Source organism: Phocoena phocoena, chromosome 3 (assembly GCF_963924675.1).
Source record: "Phocoena phocoena chromosome 3, mPhoPho1.1, whole genome shotgun sequence".
In the NCBI taxonomy this organism is placed as follows: Eukaryota; Metazoa; Chordata; class Mammalia; order Artiodactyla; family Phocoenidae; genus Phocoena; species Phocoena phocoena.
In genome coordinates this window covers 170,132,911-170,148,138 of record NC_089221.1, presented here as the reverse complement: position 1 = coordinate 170,148,138, position 15,228 = coordinate 170,132,911, and the positions used below count along the sequence as shown (strand labels likewise).

Sequence of the window (15,228 nt, the reverse complement as noted above, 5' to 3'; positions counted from 1 at the left end):
CCCGGGTTCGATCCCTGGTCGGGGAACTCAGATCCCATGAGCTGTGAGGCACAGCCCCCCCCAAAAGGCTTTTCTTGAGGGTCAGGAGGCAGGTTTTGCTGAGCTGAGGACCACTGTGGGCAGTCATCTGAGGGACCCCGCACTGCCCCACCCAGCCAAGCCAAACACGCAGGTCCTGGGGTCACTTGAGCTTTAATTCTGGGAGGAGGGATCTGCCTGACAGATGCGCCACACTTGGAGATTGGCCCGCTGGTCCCCTGTGCACTCGGCTGCGTGCTGCAGCGCCAGTCTCCTCTGCAGTTTCCCTTTCAGCTCTGCTGTCACATCTGCCAGCCCTGGGAGTGGGGAGAGGGGTGGTCCCTGAGGCTTCAGCGGCACCAGGGATTCCCCAGTCCAGGCTGTTCTCTCTTATATCCACCCAGGACTGCTGCAGAATTTTCGGGGCCCAGCATAAAATGAAAAATGTGTTCAATGGACATGAGGAATTTCAAGATGGACACAGCAGAGCATTAAACCAAGCGTGGAGGTCACCCATGTGTGACTACACGGGTCCCCCGCTTGTGAAGCCCACCCTGCATTGACCCCTTACCTGTGGTCGGGGAGGAGAAAGCCTGCGCTGAGCTGACTGCCAGCTTCCTGGCCAGGCCACTGTTGAGGCCTTTTTTGGGCTCTGGTGGAGAAGGTAGATGAAGGCTGAGGCTGGCTCTTGCCTGGATGGGAAAGGGGCTGGGAAGAGGGACCCCTACCTGACTTGGGCACAATGGGTGGCTTTGGAGGCTTTGCCTGAAACATGGCCAACTTCCTGGGCTTCGGGACAACTGGTCGACTAGGGGAAGGCACTGCGTGGACAGAGATGTGGCATGTCACATCCAGTCGTTAGCCCACTCCTCATTTCCAACTCTCATCCACCCCGGCCGCCACCCACCGTCCCCGTTCACGTAGTTGGCAGCTGGGTCATCTCCAATGGGGATCACATAGTTCTCATCCTGGTTCAGTAGTGGGGGCAGCTTGTCCTGGCTGGACACAGGCGTGATGGCCGAGGGAGGCAGCTGCTTAGGGCCACCCCTAGGGGGTGCAGGACCTGGTGGGAAACTGTGGTCACTGTCAGGGCCCACGTGGTGCAGAGACACCTCAGGATGACGATGTATGTGCACACCTCGTTGCATGCATGTGTCCCTGTGCGTGTGTGTGCACGTGCCCGTTCATGAGTCTGTGTCCCTGTGTAGCGTATACATGGACACTGGGTGAATTTGCGGAAGTTGAATATATGCAAAGGGTTTATACACGTGTGTGCATGACATCGCATGGATGCTAAGGTATGTGCTTGGTCGCTTGTCTATATTAGTGTGTACACTAATCTAGTGTATGTGTAAAAGTCTGAATTTGTGCTCTTGAGTGGGTATGTCTGCATTTGTGTGTACGTACGTGATTGTGACGTGAGGTATGTATATGTGTGCTACATGGGACTGGAACTGTATGACACCTGTATTCATGCATGTGTGCGGCTACTATCTACATAGGAGCTTCTGATTATGCAGGTGGACACACACAGGTTTGTGTTCATGAGTGTGGCATGTATGTATGTGTATGTATACTTGGGCCCATCATGCACGTGGGGTCCGAAGCGTCTGACCAGCCCAGGGAGAACTATACCACTCACTCCACAGAACTTTCCAGTCTCTTCTTGCTTCGTAATCGGGACTATCTCCCACCCTGATTTCCCATCTCTACCTACTGAAATTCTTGGGGACCTTCAGCAAACAGCCCCTCCTCAAGGAAGACTCCCCTCTACTCTAACCTGCCTCCTCTTCTCCCAGCTCTAGGTGCCGCGCCTTCCCCCACACCCTCCAGCCCCAGGTTTGACTCCTCAGGGCTGGGGCTGTCTGTGCCCAGCCATGCCCGCCCCCTCCATAATCTGGAAGCCCCTAGAGAGCAAGGTCTGGGTAATTTCTCGGCCCCTGCAACTCTGGGTAGAAGATTGGGCACAGGTGGCGCCATGAGGTTCCTAGGTCTTTCCCCACTCTGCCCCAGTGGCGACCGCGGGGACAGGGCATCACCTGGGCCGGGGGCCGAGGGCGCCACCCACACACTCTCGCCATTCTCTTTATCCGTCTCCACGTAGCCTGGAACAGAGAGGGCGGCCTGGAGGAGGCACGGCGGCTGGGGGCTGACCCAAGGGTGTCCGGGTCGGGGAGGGGGCGGGAGAGGCGTGGACTGGGCCCCCAGAGTTCCCTGAGGCTGCACCAACCAATCACTTTCTCGTAGTCATCGTCCAGCAGGAAGGGCATCAGCTTCTTATTGGAGTGCGACACGAAATAGTTGACCACTGCGTCGAGCGAGGTGCAGGAGAACTGGGGTCAGATAGGGGACGTTATCAGGGCTGGCGGGGAAGGGGAGCAGACCTTTGCAATTCCCGAGACCCGGGCCCAGCGCTCACCGGCTCCTCCACGTCGATCACGTACTTGGGGCCCTCGCGCTTCACTCTGTAGTGCCGGACCACCGGCGTCCTGCAAGGGCAGGGGCGAGTGAGTGGCCTGGGTGAGGACAAAAAATGGCCTGCCCCTCGTCCGGGCCCCGCCACCATGGAGGGCCCAACCCCGACTTGCTCCCCTGCACACTGACCACGCCACATCCTGGCGTGGGTCTCTGCAGGGGACCAGGCCCTCGAAAGACTCCACCTCCTAGAAAGACCCTGCGCCTGGTCCTGGCATAGCCCCCCAGTAGGACCGTCCTGTATGGATTCCATCCCGGGAGGCCCCGCCCCCGGCTCCACATTCTGCCTGGGCCCGCCCCTATATATGACCACACCCCCCACACCCGACGCCCCTCCCACCCCGGCGCCGGGGCCACGCATGCGCACCCGTTGAGCGTCTGGAGCGTGCTGACCGACACTCCGCCCGCGCCGTCCCCGCTGGGCCGGAGCAGCAGGTTCCCGCACTCGGGGTGGCGCTCCAGGAGCAGCTGAGCCTCCAGCCGGCTCACTTTCAGGAAACACCTAGGGCGGGCTGCGTCACTCACCAGGACAGGCCCCGCCCCCAGAGACACAGCCACGCCCTCCCCACGTAACCCCGCCCCTGGGCACCCAGCCTTGCCCTCCCGTCCACGACCTGGCTCCTGGAGACCCTGCCTTGCCCGACCCCAGGCCCAGGCTCTGCCTCCGGAGGCTCAGGCTATCCTGCGGGCACACAGGCCAACACTCAGAGACCCATACCCGCCTCCCAGGCACCTATACCCTCTCCTGGAAAACTTGTCCCGCCCCCAGGCACCTAGGCTCGCCCATGGAGATCCAGGCCCGCCCCCAGAGAGCTAGACCCGCCCCAAACACCCAGTAGGGCTCCCAGCTGTGAGACCTAATCCCCGCCCCTGCCCGGATGCAGTCTTACGCTCAAGACCCAACGCCTGGAGACCCCACTCACTGCCCTCTCCGGCTCCATGCTGTCCAGCCCGCCACCATCCTGGAGACCCTCGGCACTTACGAGGGCATCTCGAGCGCACGTCGTGCCTCTTCTTTGGCCAGGACCTCGGCCATCATGTACAGGTGTCCGGGCAGCAGGTTCAGGTTAGACGGGACACGGAGCTGAGGGGGGCATTGGGGCGTCAGGGAATGGGAGGCTGTGACTATGTCACAGAGGGGCAAACTGAGGCCAGAGTGCGGATACAGCCAGGATGGGAACCCAGCTCTGGGGGCTCCAGAGCCACCTGACACCTCAGGGGCAAAGAGGGTGTAGAGAGGACTTCGGTGATGAGGAGGACAGAGCAAATGCTAGCATGTAGGGTCTCAAACTCAACGGCCTGCAGGGGGCAGACTGGGAACAAATGAGTAACCTAGAAATCAGGAATGTTTACTAACACTCCTGCTTTTTAAGTGATAGCAGCTGTCTTAAATTTATAGCACTTTGTTGGCAAAACAAAAGACGTTTATGGGCTACATCTGGCTGATAGGCCGCCAGTTTGTGACCAGTTTGCTATACTGGAGAGGTTTGTTTGGGGAATGAAGGTTGGAAATTAAAAAGAGGATTTCCGAGCAGGCCTAGTGGGGAATGGGGGAGAGAGGGGCCGAGGACGACCACTCTTACCTCCACCACCGTCAGGATGAAGCCTTTCCACATCTCCCGAGACTCCAGACTCTCTACCTAGGGAGGGAAAGAAAAAGATTTTGTGTCGATGAGCGTCGGTCTAGTCATCTGTGAAATGGGAGTGAGGAATAAGAGTTCCTGTGTCCAAGGGCTGTTTTGAAGATTAAATGAGCTTGAACAGGTTAATTTAGAATGATGTCTGAATATAAGTTCTTAGTAATGTGGGGTACTGTTATTCTTTAATGTTATTACATCAACATTTAAAAAAAACATAAGTCAGATCATGTATCTCCTATGCTTGAAACCCTCCCTTGACTCCTACCTCCCTCAGGGTAGAAGCCCAGGTCCTCCTGGTCACCCACAGGCCCTGTACAACCTGCCCCTTCCCCCCCCCACCCTCATTCCCTCCCTCTCTCCCCCTCTTTCACTCTGCTCCAGCCACAGGGGCTTTATATATATATATATATATATATATATATATATATATATATATATATATATATCTCACATCTTCTTTATCCATTCATCTGTCAATGGACATTTATGTTGCTTCCACGTCTCGGCTATTGTAAATAGTGCTGCAGTGAACATTGGGGTGCATGTATCTTTTCAAATTATTGTTTTCTCCCGATATATGCCCAGGAGTGGGATTGCAGGATCATATGGTAGCTCTATTTTTAGTTGTTTAAGGAACCTCCATACTGTTCTCCATAGTGGCTGCACCAATTTACATTCCCACCAACAGTGTTAGGAGGGTTCCCTTTTCTCCACACCCTCTCCAGCATTTATTATTTGTAGACTTTTTGATGATGGCCGTTCTTTCTGGTGTGAGGTGGTACCTCACTGTAGTTTTGATTTCCTTTTCTCTAATAATTAGCGATGTTGAGCATCTTATCATGTGCTTCTTGGCCATCTGTATGTCTTATTTGGAGGAAGGTCTGTTTAGATCTTCTGCCACTTTTTGATTCGGTTGTATTTTTTTTTTTTTTTTTTTGATATTGAGCTGTATGAGCTGTTTGTATATTTTGGAGATTAATCCCTTGTCAGCCACATAGTTTGCAAATATTTTCTCTTATTCTGTAGGTTGTCTTTTCATTTTGTTTATGGTTTCCTTTGCTGTGCAAAATCTTTTAAGTTTAATTAGGTCCCATTTGTTTATTTTTGTTTCCATTACTCTAGGAGGTGGATCCAAAACGATATTGCTGCAATTTATGTCAAAGAGTGTTCTGCGTACGTTTTCCTCCAGGAGTTTTACAGTATCCGGTCTTAAATTTAGGTCTTTAATCTATTTCGAGTTTATTTTTGGGTATGGTGTTAGCGAATGTTCTAAGCGCAGGGATTTTTAATTGTCTTGGTCACTGCCTTGACACTAGAAGAGTGTCTGGTACACAGTAGGTGCTCAGTAATGTTAGCTGAAAGATTGGATGATGGCAGTGATGGTCTTTGTGGATCAGATCTTGTTCTGGGCACTTTACATATATTATCCCACTTTTCAGTTGAGGAAACTGAGGCCCAGAGAGGTTAAGTGACTTGCCCAGTGTCACCAACCCAGTGGTAAACTTTTTGTGACTCCATGCTACTATGTGTTAATGGTGGGTGTGACAAGAAGGAAGGGTCTCCTACCAGCCCCACCTTAAGACACCTACCTTGAACTTGATCTCCTGGTTCTGCAGGACCAAGCAGAAGTGGGTGCCATGGTCATGGGAGCTCCCCCGGGGAGCTTCATCTGTGAGCTTCACAAACATTCCTAGGTCTAGCTTCTCCATGTGCTGGGGGCACAGTAGACAGGGTCTGAGCACCAGGCCTGTGGCCCCTCAGGCCCCCTGTCTTAGACATACCATCCACGTCCTCTGCTTGGTCCCTGGGGTCAAGGTGGGCCAATTCTTGAGCCTTCATTTCCATCCTTACCTGAGAGTCCCGATTGCTACTGTAGAAATAGAGAGTCAGGCCCTGGAGGCCTGCCCAGAACTTCTTGTAATCCTGTGGACCAGAGTTGGAGAAAGAGAAGGAGGTGAGGTGGCGAGGCTGGGTACCTCCATCATCACCTACCTCAGGACGTTTGCACTGGCTGTTCTCTCTGCCTGAACACTCTTCTCCCAGATCTTTACGTAGTTTCATTCATCACCTGCTTTGGGTCTGTGAACAAGTGTTGCCTTCTAGGGGAGGCCCTCCTCATCCATGGCCCGGCTTCTGGGGATCTGTTACTCTCAGAAAGGACCAAAGGGAACCTACAGGGGTAGGAGCTTTAGGAGTAATTTGTGCTAACTCACTTTATGGTTTTCCATGCATCCACCCACTCATCCATCTGTTCCACCCTCCCATCCTTCCACCCTTCCATTCACCCATACATACATATAGCCCCCTGTCCCCTTATCCACCCTGTAAATATTAACATCTCCTAGGTGCCAGGCACTGGGCTAGGTGCTCAGTCTACAGTCAGAATTTCACAAGGCTCTGGACACTAGAAGGTCTGCAGATTCAGGATTTCCCCCTCAGGATTCTGAATTCCAAATGTCCTAGCTCTCTGGAGGCTGAAGGGGCTGATACAAATCAGATTATAAGATTCTAGAATTTGTTTTTCACCAAATATTCCCTGAGCACCTACTCTGCGCTCAGCTCTGTTGCAGGCAAAATAATAAATGGGGCATGGCTTCTTTTTCTAAATAAATGATGTTTCGGGAATTCCCTGGCAGTCCAGTGGTTAGGACTCCGTGCTTTCACTGCAGGGGGTACAGGTTCCATCCCTGGGGGTGAGGGGTGGTGGTGGGGACTAAGATCCCACAAGCTGCATGGTGCGGCCAAATAAAATAAAATAATGATGTTTTAGAAAGATAGAGAAAGCATAGATACTTAAATCCTCCAAAGAAGAGAAATTAACACCCTCAGGGAGGGATAGATCCTGGACCAAGAGATCACAGAGGAGGAGAGAAGCCCTCCAACTGGGAAATCTGGGAAGACTTCCTGAAACAGGAGGTACTTTAATTAGTCCATAATGATAATGAGGGTAGCTCTTATATTGACAGCGATCAAGCATCCATCAATCCACCTATCAATTCATCCATCTGCCTACCCATCCATTCATCCAGCCGCACATCCATCCATTCATCCTTTTTATCAACTTATGTACTCACCCACACATCCATCCACCTGCCGACAAGCATACCTCATTTTATTGCACTTCACAGATATTCTTTTTTTTTTTCTTTTTTACAAATTGAAGATTTCTGGCTACCCTGCTTTGAAGAAGTCTTTCGGCGCCATTTTTCCAACAGCGTTGTTTTAAAATTAAGGTACGTACATTGTTTTTTTAAGATAGAATGCTATTTCGCACTTAATAGAGTACAGTCTAGTGTAAACATAAATTTTATAGGCGCTGGGAAGCCAAAAAATTCATATGACTCACTTGATTGCAATATTCGCTTTATTGTGGGACTTCCCTGGTGGTCTAGTGGTGGGACTCGGTGCTCCCATTGCAGGGGGCCTGGGTTCAATCCTTGGATGGGGAACTAGGTCCTGCATGCCACAACTAAGAGTTTGCATGCTGCACCTGAGAAGCCCTCCTGCCGCAGCTGAGGATCCCACATGCTGCAACTAAGACCTGGCAGCAGCCAAAATAAATAAATACATACATACATAAATACGTAAATACATACATAAATAAATAATATATATTTGCTTTATTGTGGTGGTCTGGAACCAAACCTGCAGTGTCTCCAAAGTATAGCTCTATGTATCCATCCATTCACCTATCTGTCCCTCCACCCAGTCACCCATCTGTCCATCCATAGGTACATACTACATATATACATTTTACATTTATTGAAGACCTACTATGTGCCAGGCACTGGGAATACAGCAGTAAGTGATTAAACTCACATGGTCAGACCTACTTTGTCATGCACCAGCTATGTGCCATCCATTGCACATTGTTCAAGCTATCTGTGCCTCAGTTTCCCCATCTATAAAATGGCAATAATAATGGTGCCTGCCTGGGACTTCCCTGGCAGTCTAGTGGTTAAGACTCCGGGCTTCCACTGCAGCGGGCACAGATTCGATCCCTGGTCCAGGAACTAAGATCCCACATGCCTCTTGGCATGGCCAAAAAAAAAAAAAAGGTACCTGCCTCAGAGACTGCTGTGAGAATTGGGTGAATTAATACATGCAAAGCGCTGAGTCAGATCCTTGGCATGTTAAGAGTTATCCCTTGGGACTTCCCTGGTGGTGCAGTGGTTAAGAATCTGCCTGCCAATGCAGGGGACACGGGTTCGAGCCCTGGTCCGGGAAGATCCCACATGCCATGGAGCAACTAAGCGCGTGTGCCACAACTACTGAGCCTGCGCTCTTAGCCCACAAGCCACAACTACTGAGCCCGTGTGCCACAACTACTGAAGCCCGCTGCGCATAGAGCCCGTGCTCCGCAACAAGAGAAGCCACCACAATGAGAAGCCCGCGCACCGCAACAAAGAGTAGCCCCCACTTCCCGCAACTAGAGAAAGCCCGCGCGCAGCAACGAAGACCCAACGCAGCCAAAAATAAATTAAAAAAAAAAAAAAGAGATATCCCTCTTCTGTAACCATGCCTATGGCCTTGTCAACCCATTTTATTTTTTTTCGTTTTAATTTTAATTTTATGTTTTTGGCCTCACGGTGTGGCCTGTGGGATCTTATTTCCCCAACCAGGGATAGAACCTGCGCCCCCTACAGCGGAAGTGTGGGATCTTGACCATTGAACGACCAAGGGAGTCCTTTTTTTTTTCTCTCTCTCCATTTTATAATAGGGAAAACCGAGGCGCAAAGATGCAGAGTCACTTGTACACGGCGTGGGAGTCAGGACCACGCGGAGCAGGGATGTGAACTTGGGTCTCATCCTCTGGGGCCCTCGTGCTCTTTCTTAACCCCTGAGATCTCCTGCCTCTGGATGCTTTCTAGGCTGGGGAGGATTTGGATGTGTGGAGGCTGAAGGACTGGAGGAGGAAACTGCCAGGGCAAAGGCAGAGAAAAGCCTGGTTGGTTTGCCTCCTGGTAGGAGGTGAGTATGCGGATGAGGAGGGGGATGGGCCTTAGTGGGAACCAGGCTGGGCTTTATTCTGAGAAGGACACACACACACACACACACACACACATTGGGCCCCTGGCCAGTATCTGGTTCTGTGGGACGTAGTCCCCATTAATTCTCACTGTCCTCCTCACAATCGGTACTGACTTTGAGCCCTGGATCTGAAGTTCACAGAGTTAGCTCAGGGCCGGGGGGGGGAGTGGGGTGTGGGGGGGGGGAGGGGAGGTGTGGGAATCAGAAGACTCCCCATTTCCTGGAGTAAAGTCGCTGATCCTGTTTGTATCCGAGAGAGACATAAAGAGACCAAGACAGAAGGAGATGGAGCCAGGCAGGGAGAAATACAGAGAAAGAGAAAGAGAAAGAGCTCAGGTCAGAATCAGAGACACAGAGAGAGACAGAGACAGACAGACAGAGGGACGTAACCTTTCCCAGCCCCCAGTCCATGCCCCACCCCGCCCAGCACCCACCGCATTATCCTGGGCCAGCTGCGGAGGTCAAGGCTCAGAGAGGTGCTGCACCTGCCTAGGCCACCCAGCAGCGCCAGCTCCCTGGCCCGTCTTACCCGGTCTCGGGGTCCCTTCTTCTCCAGGAAGCTCTCGTGGTAGTGTGAGGGCAGGCTGCTCTTGGGCTTGGGAACCCGGGGTGGCCTCAGGGCCAAGGCCATGGCGGGCCGGGTCTTTGGCCTGGCCTCTCCCTCCAGTGGGTGCCCCAGCTGAGCCAGGAAGCAGAGAAACAGGTTCCAGGGGAATTTCCTCTCTTCTGTCAGCTCCCGAGCTCCCTCCCCTGCCAGGGCTGGATGGGGGCTGGGCCTGGGCAGGTCCCGATATCTTAGGGAAATCCCCTCCTCTCTGGTGCCCCAAAGAGGTCAGGGAGGCCTGGCTGGAGTAAGGGAACAGAGGAGAGAGCTGCTGGGAGCTGTCAGTGCCAGGGCACCAGGAAGGGGGCCTGCCTAAGCAAAGGCCTGGAAGGGAGAGAACGGAGTCTGGTGCCAGAGTGGTGAGGGGATGAGACCAGAGAGTGATACAATGTCCAGGAAGCCCATTAGGCCACCTGGACGTTAGAACAATCTTGTTTGTATCTATCAAAAATCTTGCAGGGATTTTGACAGGAATAGCACTAAACCTGTATATCAGTTGAGGGAGACTTGACATCTTTTATGTCCTGTGTTGAGTCTTCCAACCCACAGACATGGTCTTTCTCTTCCTTCCTTCCTTCCTCCCTCCCTCCTTCTCTCTCTTTTTCTTTCTTTCTTTCTTTCTTTCTTCCTTCCTTCCTTAGTAATTATAAACACCATTGTACATTTAGTTCCAGTTTTCACGTTCATTGCTAGCATACAGACATGCCATTGATTTTTGTGTGCTGATCTCTTATCCTATAACCTTGCTGAACTAACCCACTTCTTAGTTCAAGGGGCGTTTTTGGTAGATTTCTTGTGATTTTGTACACAGGCCATCATGTCATCTGCAAATAGGGTTAGTTGCATGTCTTCCACCTTTCCAATCTGTATGCCTTTTATATCCTTTTCGTGTCTTATTGTGCTGGCTAGCAATTCCAGGACTCTGTTGAATAAGAGTGGTGAGGGTGGACATCTTTGCCTTGTTCCCAGTCTTAAGGGGAAAAGTGGGATTTCCCGGGCAGTCCAGTGGTTCAGACTCCATGCTTCCACTGCAGAGGGCACGGGTTCAATCCCTGGTCGGGGAACTAAGATCCCACATGCCACATGGCGTGGCAAAAGAAAAAAAAGTGTTCTGTCTTTCACCATTAAGCACAATGTTAACTGAAGTTTTGTAGACGTGCTTCTCCAAGTTGAGGTAGTTTCCCCTCTGTTCCTAGTTTGCTGAGAGTTTTTATTATGAGTGGGTGTTAAATTCTGTCAAATGCTTTTTCTGCATGAATGGATACGTTCTTATGATGTTTCTTCTTTAGCTTGTGTGTTAGTTTTCTGTGGTCGATATAATAAATTATCACAAATTTAAAGGCTTAAAACAACACAAATGTATTATCTTACAGCTCTGTAGGTTAGGAGTCCTACGTGGATCTCACAAAGCTAAAATCAGGGTGTTGGCAGGGCTGTTTTCCTTTCTGAAGGCTCAAAGAATGAATCTATTTCCTTGCCTCTTCCAGCTTCTAGAAGCTTTCCTCATTCCTTCCTCCATCCACAAAGCCAGCAACTGTGGGTAGGAACCTCACATCATATCACTCTGAATTTCTTCCATAGTTATCTCTTCCTGACTCTCTTCCATTTTTAAGGACCCCTGTTATTACATTGGGCTCAGCAGATAGTCCAGGATCATCTCTTTATTTTATTTTTATTTTTTAAAATTAATTAATTTAGGCTGCGCCAGGTGTCAGTTGCGGCACGTGGGATCTTTTGTTGTGGCGGGCGGGCTTCTTAGTTGCGGCATGCATGAGGGATACAGTTCCCTATCCAGGGATTGAACCCCGGGCCCCCTGCATTGGGAGTGTGGAGCCCTACCCACTGGACCACCAGGGAAGTCCCAGGATCATCTCTTTATTTTAAAGTCAGTTGATTAGCAACTGTACTTCCATCTGCAACCTTAAATCCCCTTTGCCATGTAACATAAATATTCACAGGCTCTGGGGATTCAGACATGGACACCTTCAGGGAACCATTATTCCACCCACCACAGTCTCTTAAATATGGTGGAAAACACTGACTGAATTTGGCATACTGAACCAGCCTTGCACCCCTGGAATAAACTTCACTTGGTCATGATGTATATAATTCTTTTTATGTATCGCTGAATTCTATTTATTAATATTTTGGTAAGGATTTTTGTGTTTGGATTCATGAGGTATATCCTGTAGTTTTCTTTCTTTGTACTCTTCTTATCTGGTTTTGGTGTCAGGGAGATGCTAGCTTCATAAAATGACTTGGGGAGACTTCCCCGGTGGTCCAGTGGTTAAGACTTTGCCTTCTAATGCAGGGGATGCAGGTTCGATCCTTGATCAGCTAAGATCCCATATGCCTCGCGGCCAAAAAAACAAAACATAAAACTGAAGCAATATTGTAACAAATTCAATAAAGACTTTAAAAATAGTCCACATCAAAAAGATCTTTAAAAAAAATGAATTGGGAAATATCCCCTCTTCAATTTTCTGGAAGAGAATATGTAAAATAGTATTAATTTGTCTTTGAACCTTCATAGAATTCTCCATCTGGGCCTGGAGATTTCTTTTTTGGGACTTTTTTTTTTCTCCCAAGCAAATGAATACTTTTATTAGCATGGTAAAAAATATTTTTTTAAACACATAGGGTAAAAAACATTTTTTTTAAACACATAGGGTTTTGACCTCAAATACTTGCCAGGTCTGCTACAGAAATTAACGTGTAGCTAAAGAATTTATGAATCTTGAAGATACCTAGTTCCTTTTTGGGGACTTTTAAAATTACAAATTCAATTTCTTTCATAGTTATAAGGCTGCCTGGACTTTATACGCATAGCAAAGAATAGCCTTTGGAATCTGCTCAAGAACTGTGTGGTCTGGGCAACCTCTTCATCTGAACTGTCTGGTAATGTTGATTATACTATCTGCCATATAGGGGTGCTGTAAATGGTTAATAAGGTCACAGCAGTTAGGTTATTTATGGTTTTTAAAAATATATATATTTATTTATTTATTTTTGGCTGCGTTGGGTCTTTGTTGCTGCGCACGGGCTTTCTCTACTTGTGGCGAGCAGGGGCTACTCTTCCTTTCTGTGCCCGGGCTTCTCATTGAGGTGGCTTCTCTTGTTTCAGAGCATGGGCTCTAGGAGCACAGGCTCAGTAGTTATGCCTTGTGGGCTCCAGAGCTCAGACTCAGTAGTCGTGGCACACGGGCCTAGTTTCTCTGCGGCATGTGGGATCTTCTAGGCTCAGGGCTTGGACCTATGCCCCCTGCACTGGCCGGCGGATTCTTAACCGCTGCACCACCAGGGAAGTCCACACAGCAGTTAGTTTTAATTTTATTTATCAAAGGCAATGGGGAGGGAGGTGGTCATAGTTGTATTTTATAAAGATCTCTCTGGGGCCAGCCAGGGTGAGAGATGGACAGGGTGTGGGTGAGTGTGGAGGCCTGAGTCCCTAGGAAATGATCCAGATGGGAGAGGCTCGAGATCCAGCCCTGGGCTTTATGAGAGAGCCAAAGAGAAAGTAGGCAAGGGTATGGGGGAATAAACGGGCCAGTTTGAGCTCTGCTGAGTCTAAGGGGCTGGGGAATGCATAGTTGATGGCTAGCTCCTGGGTGGGTGGTGAGATGACTCCAAAAGGAGGTTTGGACTGGACACAAAGTGAGTGTTAATGAAATTTAACTATCAAGTTAAGAAGAAGAAAAAAGGGAATTTTATTTGAGCCAAACTGAGGATTATAACAGAGGAAGCAGATTCTCAGAAAGTGCTGAGAGCTGTTCTGCCTGTTAGAAGCTGAAGGCACAGTCATATACATTTTATTTATTTATTTATTTGTTTGTTTGTTTATTTACGCTGCACCACAGGGCATGCGGGATCTTTAGTTCCCCAACCAGGGTGCGAACGCGCCCTCTCTGCAGTGGAAGCATGGAGTCTTAACCACTGGACCGCCTTGAGACAAAGGATCATACATCGAAATGACATACTGATATTCTACATAAAGTTCACCAAGGATAGATAGTCCAGGTAAGCCCGTAAAAAGGGAGGAGCGGGCTTCCCTGGTGGCGCAGTGGTTGAGAGTCCGCCTGCCGATGCAGGGGACACGGGTTCGTGCCCCGGTCCGGGAAGATCCCACATGCCGCGGAGCGGCTGGGCCCGTGGGCCATGGCCATTGAGCCTGCGCGTCCGCAGCCTGTGCTCCGCAACGGGAGAGACCACAACAGTGAGAGGCCCGCGTACCGCAAAAAAAAAAAAAAAAGGAGGAGCAAATCATCCTGATCCCCTACAGAGCTGGGAAAGAACACTATTCTTTTAAGAAGTTACATTTACTGTTGAGTAGGCATTCCCATCTTCCCATGTTTGAGGATCACTGGTTAATATGTAATGCAGATTGGGGAGAGAGGGAGGAAGGAGGTCCAAACAAACAGAGAATTTTGTTTACTTTTTCTTGTCCTGCCTTAAAATACAAATTTTATTTCATCATGAGTAATAATAATCATTCACATTGCCTAGCTCTTACTCTTTGTCAAGCCCTGGTCTTTAACAACTCTGAAGTAGGAATTATTATCCCCAGGAGGCAACAGGGAGGTGGAGACACTTGGCCAAAGTCACAGAGCTGGGAAGTGGTGGCACAGGATTTGGAGCCAGGTCCAGTCTGATTCCAGATTATCCTGGCTGGACACCCCCGCCCCTAACAGCCCGTCCCCTCTTCCAGACCCGGGTCGGGTACACCCATATGCGGCTGAGCCCAGCCAAAGGTGCCCTGCAGCTTAACGGAGCCCCCACCCCGGGCTTTAAGCCCTGCGAGGGGCTGGTGAGTCCCAGCGCTGGGAGGTGGCCCTGCGCCTCGGAGCGGAGGTCCCGGGACAGAGGCCACCGAGAAAAGAAAGGGCTGCAGTTGTGCGGCGCACTAGCTGGGCTCAGCCCACATGCACTAAGCGCTAGGGTTGGGTGGGGGGTGGAGGCCACGAGCCAGCTTTGACCCGCGAGCTGATTGGCTAGCTGAGGACAAGACCCTACAACTGATTGGATGCGTGAGGCCGGAGTCTCCTGCTGACTGCTAGAGGAGGAGCAGTTTAACACTGATTGGCTGGAAGGAATCCAGCCTCTACCGTCTATTGGCTGAAGATGAAATAACCCAGTTTTAATTGGTTGGCTGGCTCTGCTGTGATCCAATCATGGAATCAGTCGAGGGCCGCCGGGAAGGGTGGAAGTTAACCCTTTAGAGACTGCCGCCCGGCTTGGGCGATCTACAGTCGCGGCGCGGGGCTGCTTCCCCATTCCATCCCGTAGCCCCAGGGCAGTGTGGCTCATTCTCCCGGGCCTCAGTGTCTCCTCGGTCCCAACAGCCGAGGCCTGTGTGTCCCTCATTAGGAGTGGCCGCGGACCTCAATTTCCTCGGTCGTCGTAGTGGGCTGAGCCACCCTTGTACCCCAGCCCCAGGCCTCAATCCTGTAGGCTATGGCCTCG

General features: G+C 50.5%; 1 protein-coding gene across 1 annotated transcript; it reads right to left on the bottom strand.

Moving 5' to 3' along the window:
* Window positions 1-176: 176 nt before the first annotated feature.
* Window positions 177-9,883, bottom strand: STAP2 (signal transducing adaptor family member 2). Its single transcript, XM_065874587.1, has 12 exons — window positions 9,694-9,883; window positions 5,985-6,056; window positions 5,723-5,845; window positions 4,077-4,133; window positions 3,477-3,577; window positions 2,861-2,995; window positions 2,438-2,507; window positions 2,249-2,351; window positions 926-1,081; window positions 747-839; window positions 590-670; window positions 177-335 (listed from the first exon to the last, which is right to left on the bottom strand). Exons 1-12 carry the CDS (start codon window positions 9,793-9,795, stop codon window positions 193-195), a joined length of 1,236 nt encoding a protein of 411 aa, XP_065730659.1. The 5' UTR covers window positions 9,796-9,883; the 3' UTR covers window positions 177-192.
* Between the last annotated feature and the right edge of the window lie 5,345 nt (window positions 9,884-15,228).

Coding starts and splice junctions, on each gene's coding strand:
- STAP2 (XM_065874587.1), bottom strand. CDS start 9,795: ATGGCCTTGGCCCTGAGGCCACCCCGGGTTCCCAAGCCCAAGAGCAGC. Junction 2,996..3,476: donor CGTGCGCTCGAGATGCCCTC/GTAAGTGCCGAG, acceptor AGCCCGCCCTAG/GTGTTTCCTGAAAGTGAGCC. Junction 671..746: donor ACCCATTGTGCCCAAGTCAG/GTAGGGGTCCCT, acceptor CTTCTCCACCAG/AGCCCAAAAAAGGCCTCAAC.